The sequence below is a fragment of the Punica granatum genome, chromosome 4, assembly GCF_007655135.1.
Source record: "Punica granatum isolate Tunisia-2019 chromosome 4, ASM765513v2, whole genome shotgun sequence".
NCBI classification, from domain to species: Eukaryota; Viridiplantae; Streptophyta; class Magnoliopsida; order Myrtales; family Lythraceae; genus Punica; species Punica granatum.
In genome coordinates, this window is record NC_045130.1 from 2,745,513 (window position 1) to 2,753,030 (window position 7,518).

At 40.1% G+C, this 7,518-nt stretch overlaps 1 protein-coding gene across 1 annotated transcript; it reads right to left on the bottom strand.

The window, feature by feature from the left end:
* Positions 1–4,494: 4,494 nt before the first annotated feature.
* On the bottom strand, positions 4,495–7,290 carry LOC116203323. The gene is made up of 3 exons (XM_031535014.1): positions 7,028–7,290; positions 5,302–6,417; positions 4,495–4,776 (listed from the first exon to the last, which is right to left on the bottom strand). Exons 2-3 carry the CDS (start codon positions 6,396–6,398, stop codon positions 4,752–4,754), a joined length of 1,122 nt encoding a protein of 373 aa, XP_031390874.1. The 5' UTR covers positions 6,399–6,417; positions 7,028–7,290; the 3' UTR covers positions 4,495–4,751.
* Positions 7,291–7,518: the final 228 nt, after the last annotated feature.

The window sequence follows — 7,518 nt, forward strand, 5'->3', positions numbered from 1 at the left end:
TATTATCGTTGTCCTAATTAACGATAATACTTTGACTATGGACATTTAGGAATAATGTTCGGTAATTATAGGATCTCACAATCAAGTCACACTTGATGCCTATTGAACATACTATTCCAAGGACATTATTGTGTAAAATCATATTTAGCGCAATCTACACAATAACAGATATGCCTCGTAATATAATGAAATAGATATCATATTACAAAACTGATTATAGATTGCCTCTAGGGCATACATCAATTCCCAACAGTTTTCACCGTTGAATCTCCTAAACATGATTCAACGGTGGAAAGTAAAATCGGGCGGTTCAGGTGGCCAATAGAAGTACTGCCATTTTAACAAATTTTAGTATCCACTTAAGAAATGTCGATATTTTACTATATTCTCCTTCTACTTGATACTTGTCTACCTAAGTACTTTAGTTTTCAAATTTTAAGTATAATCAGTCCCCACTCTCGGTAAGGGCATAATACTACGGGCTTTTTACAAATTTTAGTAATGGCCAAATAAATGTTCCGGTACTCCATTTCTTTGTCCTTGTATTTCACGTTTCTCTCAATCTCGATTATTGGTAAGGGTGTAGCCCACATCTGGGTACTACAGGCTTGAATGAAGCAGATGACTGAAAAACTCAAATTTAAGTGATGATCAGAACTCACATTGACGGAAGCTGTTGTACGTGGCACTCTCGAAAAAACTTCTTTAGCAAAAGCCCGTGTTTCACTCGAAGACGACAATCTGAAGTATACCAGCTTCTCGAGAACATCAGCAGGTGAAGATAACTGGTTGGCTGTAAAATAGAAGACCACAGCCTCAAAGTCACATGGGAAGTGATAGAAGAACAAAAGGAACGAAATTAAGAGGAACAAAGAGATATGGGTAGAAACTCAGCTTGACTTACTTTCATTACGTTCTGTGTATATATACAAAGAGAGACTGATGCGATTCCCGCTAAGAATGACAAGACCCGACAATTAAAGGAACCCAAGATTGTTTCACGATCAGATTTGATTGACAAACCTTCAACTCGTTGTTTACGACATAAACAAGAACCTTGGTATAACTGATCTCAACCTGTTGTTTATTGCGAAACAAGAACCTCGGTATATAGAAAGACGCCACAAACGGTGGTGGAAAGTCGTTTGATAAGTTGATGATGAACGCCACGGAAATTTCCGATAAGTTCGAATTAGTTTTTCAAGAACAAAAAAAAATACTCTTACAATTTTCTGAATGTTCATTCTTATTAAAAATTCACTAAGATGAATATATATAGACATAAAACTAATCCTAATCTGGTCATATCTCATCCTAAAGATAAGAAAAAGAAAACCTAAAATATCGATAGAGATATAACATAATCTATAAAGATATAAAATATAAATATCCCGAGAATATCTCCATGAGATTTAAACTTTAAACAAATCGGATAATATCTTCTTTTGATCATCAAATATTCTAGAAGTTTCCTCAAACACTTGCTAAATTTAGCCTTGTCCGGAATCTTCTATAACTTGACTCATGTTAATGGATCTTTGTTGATCACATGGTTCATGTCTAATGGGCCTTTACAAATTTGCTTGAGCCCAAACCTCTTGAATCAGGCCGTTGAGTTCATCTTTAAACTTCTTTGCTCGTGCCCGTGTAATCAGTCCAATTGGAACTTGAACTGGATCCCTTGAAATCGTGCTACGATTTGCATCAGAGAGGAGATGTGCTTTGTATATAACAAACTGATAACAAACAGATACAAAACTGCTAACAAAAATACAAATATAACAATTGACTGCCACCTAACCATTTTGACTGTCCTCCCAGGATTTTTCCTATTGATCGTCTTTTACTGAGTCAAGTCTGTCAATACCAATACAAATTGAAGCTGAACATAAAAAAAAAACAGGGAGAAGGAAGATTGCACTTACCAAGTCCGATAATATACTGGACAACGGTGGTCTGCGAGTACACAAGAAGTGTCACCAGCTGGTCCGAAACCCAAGTTCTGATATTGCTCTCACTTCCTATCATTTTTTAGCAGCAAAATAGTCATAGCAGATGAACAACCCAACTCCAACGCAGTCATGAGCTTAGAATGCCAACATACTCGTTGTCTGAAGAATTACGTACTAATTATATCGTCTGAGCAGGAAAGACTGAAGTTTCCAGTGCCCGCATCTAGGGTTTTGTCCCTGGAATAAGAAGATGATGATGAAGCTTACGAGGCGAATGGGGTCTCAGCTCAATCAACAAGGCTCGAGGTATCTATGGGGGAGAAAAGGAGCCGAAGGAGGAAGATGGATTTTGAGCATTTTGGAAAATCAGAGAGGAATGGAATGTCAAGAGACTGTCTTGGATTTTGAGGCTGCGACAATCCCTCTCTATTTTTCTCCATTTTGGAATTATTAATTGCTAGTTTCACAGGGACTAGCTAGATGGGGAAGAAATTCAAAATTTCCTACTGTGAAACTAGATCCAAGACCTAGTAGATAACATGTACCTAATTCACTAGGATATGCACTAGATCCCAAGACCTACTAGAAGAATAAGAATAGGAGTAGATGTTAAGAATAGGATTAGATAACATGTACTTGGAACTGAGCGCCCCAAGCGTGACGCCTCTACCGATATCCACACCGACTTTGACGACCTCTACCGGTATCTATACCGACTTCGTCAATGGGTCTTCGAGATCGACGGTACCAGCGGTCAACTCTCAAACAAAACACCGATATAACACCTAGAATTATTAGACTAATTGGACCTAATGAGTTGAACAATTCAGCTCAATTTCTTCAAGCACACATACACATATATACCTACATGTACCTTGAAAGCTTAACTTTTGAGCCCTTTTATAAGGCAATGAGGGGGGACAATTCTCCATGTTTGGCCGGTGTGGAATGGCTGAAATTAGCCTCCCAAACCGCCACATGGCCCTCAAAATTTGCCCATGCAATGTGGTCATCAAATGGCCATGTATGTGGCATGCACAATAATAGCCTTAGGTGGCTTATCATGAGCACCACACGTGGCTCCCAATTCGAGTCCCAGTGTGTCTCTATTTCGTGTATAAATCGAGTCCAATTAATCTAACAAATCGGGTCTAATTAATTGGTAAGTTTAATCTCATTAAATATCCGATTAATCGATAGCACATTAACTCATCTAATCTTCATTAGACAGTTTCAGTGTTTCAAAATTATCTTGTCGATTTAGTCGTAGTGTGTCACCTTATAGATTCATAATTACGTTGACAGTATTATCGAAATCTCTATTTTAATATTACAAATAGTGAGCAACATCTAGCAATGCATCACTGCTACTTAGGAAATTGGAAAATTAGTTTCTCGACGAACCTTATAACCTATGTTTTCGTACAGTATAATCCATCTATCCTCTATATCTCTATTGAGCCCAAGGTATGGTCGTTGTCATTCTTGTATGGCTCAATCTCTTTTTCTTGGTTTACTGGGTAAGTTTATCGGAACAAATGAGCTCGATATCCTTATATTGACTTATTTAGGTATGCATACATTTTCAGACTTTACCAACCAAGCGAGCGTGAGATATCGCTCCCATTACGTATGATGGACAAATCCTATATTGGTTACTTACATTCCTCTCCATGCTCTGTGACATACTTAATAACTGTCTTTATAACCAGCTGTTACGATGGCGTTTAACAGTATCAAAATATACGATATTACATATAGGAAACCATCAAGTCAAAAGACCACTGCACCATAGTCATTATGAGACCTAGTAATGACAGTCACGTAACGACCTATGTAGCAGTCTCATGGCGGGTCAGTCCAGTACACATTACTCCTAATGTATACCTACAGTGTGACTCGATATCTCTACATTCATGACCTGTGAGACTTGGTCATTAATCAACACCCGCACTAGTCTAACAGCATTATCGTCGTTCTAATTAACGATAATATTTTGACTAGGGACATTCAGGAATAGTGTTCTGTAATTGTAGGATCTCACAATCTAGTCACACTTGATGCTTATTAAACTTACTATTCCAATGATATTATTGTGTAAAATTAATATTTAGTACAACCCACACAATAACAGAAATGTCTCGTATTATAATGAAATACATGTCATATTACAGAATTGATAACAGATTGCCTGTAGGGCATACACAAATTCCCAACATGAAATTCAATATTTACTCTTCGTGCAGATCAACGCAGGAAGATAAGAAGTTTGAGAGATGGTGGATTATTTAAATTTTTTCTCTTTGCCCAATGAGATGAATAATTATCCTTTTCTAATAAGCGAATGATAGGCCACTGCACGATAATGAGGGTTTTCGAACGGAGCTTCTATATTCCATGTTTCTGCTTTTATATATTGATATATTAATTATCCAGGGCCAGAACAACCCTCCTAGTTGAGTATCATGCACTCATCAATTAAGACCATATGTATATATATATCTTATAAAAAAAAATAAAAAACCATGCATATATATACATCTTAATAAAAATCAGGTCTAATAATTACTTGCTTTCTTCCTAAGGAGATAAAAATTCAGTTGTCTCAAGGACATGAGAGCATATACTGTGCACCACAAGATCGTAATCCTTCAACAGAGACGGAAGAATCTAAAGGGAGGACCCCGACATAAATTATTAGGCTTTGGCACAAGCCCACCAACTACAGCTACAGCTTCAGCTTCCCGTTTCTTCTTATCAGACCCTCCTCCATCCAAGAGGAGCCTCTTCTGCAACTCTCTAATCACCACCTTGATCGGTAAAGCTGCAGAAGAAAATTTTAAAAACAAAAAAAAAATAGCAAGCACCCATTAAAAAATATATATATATATTAACAAAATAATCAAAGTCCACAGGTTTCACCAACAAAAACAAAACATCCACTCCAACAAAATTTCCCTCAGAATCAGTATGTCCTCCATATCCCAGGTCGGTTGTCATCATTCGCGGCCCAAACAAGCTAATTATCAAGGATGGGCTTTCCGAAATAAGCTAGCATGCACAAAAGTCTGTTCAAGCTCAGCTACTAACTTGTTACCGGTGCTCGGCAACCTTAGGGCTACGGCTGCTGAAATTTCGGAAACACTCCAATGTGATTCAAGCGCTAATTAACTTACACGATTTCTCAATCCACATGGTACCTAATTGCCTCACCTGAACCATGTTAAAATTGCATGTTTGTACATTCCAATCAACAGAACAGCCAAGGAAGTGCAACACAATAGACAGACATGAAAGGGAGAGGGAGAGAGGGAGAAAGAGAGAGAGTGAATGAGAGATGCGCACTCACATCTCAACATGGTCATGGTCACCGATGTTGAGAGCACCTTCAGACGTGACAGTAGCAATGAAGTTCTTCCCCTCGCGTACAAGCCGGACGCTTGCGTAAGGAAGATACTCCCTGATCCTGGTTTCCTTGTCCGAAGCTCCTTCCATGAAGATGAAGAAGGTAAGAGGTCCATCCTCGGAGGAGCACTGACAGAAAGCATGGATCACCAAACCGTCCAGCTTCAAGCCCTGCACCTGCACTTCTCCCGTCTCCTTCTTGGAGGACAAGTCATAGATGGACCAACGAGCTGCATGGTCGATTATGAAAAGAGTGTCTCGACCCCAAAGAATGAGGTTCCTCCTGCAGTTGCCAACGCGGGACCCGGGGAAGTTGGGGTCGAACTCTTCCCAGCAGTTCTCTTCCACGTCGTACGACAAGAGACGGGGATGATTACTATCGTACAGCATAAACAGTGTTTTCTTGCGATGCTCCTTGCCATCGGCAAGGGACTGATTAGTGGTCGCGTTGTCCCACAGAAAGTAACAAGAGGGCGACATGTGCGCAACATATTTAGGCACTTCCCTAGGCTGCAGGAACGTGTCCTTCAGAGGGTCATAAATCTCGATCCAAGATCGCCGATGCTCCAGAGATGCCGAGCAGCCCAAGCCTCCGAAGATATATAACTTATCATCATATGGGACTCCCACGGGCCATGATCGTCCTAATTCCATAGAACCGCAGAACCTCAAAGTCAAAGAAAAACCAGAAGGACAAGGTCTCGGTCTAGTTCTCAGTCCAGGTGCTGGTGGTGATGCATCAGCGTCGAAGGACCACAGGGCTGTCGAGAGACCAAGCAAGTTTATCTTACTCGCACCACTTGAAAACTGTAAACCTCCCATGAGAAAGAAGCGACGACCGACGCGGCTGCAACCCGGACCGTCGGGAAGGGGTTGATCTTGTAGTCCGTGAGGAACAACAGGGTCCGTAATTAGTCGATGATCAGCATTCTTATCAAAATCAGCCTCAGTGAAAGATGAGTAATCATAAGTTAAACACTCGCCAAAACCGAAAGGCCGCGATATCAACGCACAGAAGTGCATCCCTCCCTCCTCCTCCATCTTTAAGGGAATGAAGATCCTGCATAGATCAACCACCCGGTTCACGCTCTCAATCAAATTGAATTATATCTAATAGATCCCAACACAAGAATTCCTACTTTGAATCTCAGTCCAAAAATATTATGATCAAGGTTATGTCAGAAGCGAGTACGGAGACAAAGATCGCGGCAAGCGGCCCAAGGAAGTCCTAACGATTGCCAATCTAAATTAATCAAATCGACATATAACAGCTGTTTGCCCCCCCCCCCCCCCCCCCCCCCCCCCCCCCCCTACAATTCCAGACCAAGAATTTAAGGACAAACCGATCAACGTGTAAACACATGTGAAAACCAATTGCAAAACATTCAAGACTAAAAAATTAAATTACTCCAATCAATACCACGGCACAAATCCAACCCTAGTTTCGATCTCAATTCCAAAATTTTAGGGTTAGGGTTATGTCAGAGGCAATGTTCGGGGAAAGGGGGCCAAGGAAGTCTTCACGATTGCTGATCTAAACAATCATATCAAATATAGACATGAAACAGCAGTTTTCCCCCACTCATTCCAGATTAGTAATTGAAGAAAAATCGATCGATTGCAAAACTTTAAGCAATGTACGAAAACCTAAAAGGAGAACGATTACTCACTTGAGGGGGTTGACTTGACGCCGATGGTAAGAACGTTAGGAGGCTGATGGTCGAACGTGGTGGTGGATATGGATACGAGCACGGGGAGAATGGGGATTTGGGACCCAAATTGCAACTTTTTAGGGTTTCAGCTTCAAGGGACAATTGAATGAATTGAAATTTTCCGGAAAGAATAAAAAAAATTTAAAAAAAAAAGAAAAAAAGCAAATTGGATTAATGGTTGATTCAGATTATTTCCGTGATTTTGTTGGTTGATCGTCGGTTTTTGCCGATTGGTTTTATGTGTCGTCGATTCAATTGAAAATTGTCGGTGAATGGATGCCGTAATTTTCTCGACACTTTGCTCTCTGGCTTGGAATTTCAGGTGTTGACCAAATTGGGCGCGGGGAAATCTGTTGCTTCGTGCATGTGGTGGCATTCAGATTGGATTATGTCGGTAAATATGTACTCGTGGCAATCAATATAATTGTTGTCACTAAGTTGATCGATAA

Coding starts and splice junctions, on each gene's coding strand:
- LOC116203323 (XM_031535014.1), bottom strand. CDS start 6,398: ATGGAGGAGGAGGGAGGGATGCACTTCTGTGCGTTGATATCGCGGCCT. Junction 4,777..5,301: donor GACCATGACCATGTTGAGAT/GTGAGTGCGCAT, acceptor TTTCTTCTGCAG/CTTTACCGATCAAGGTGGTG.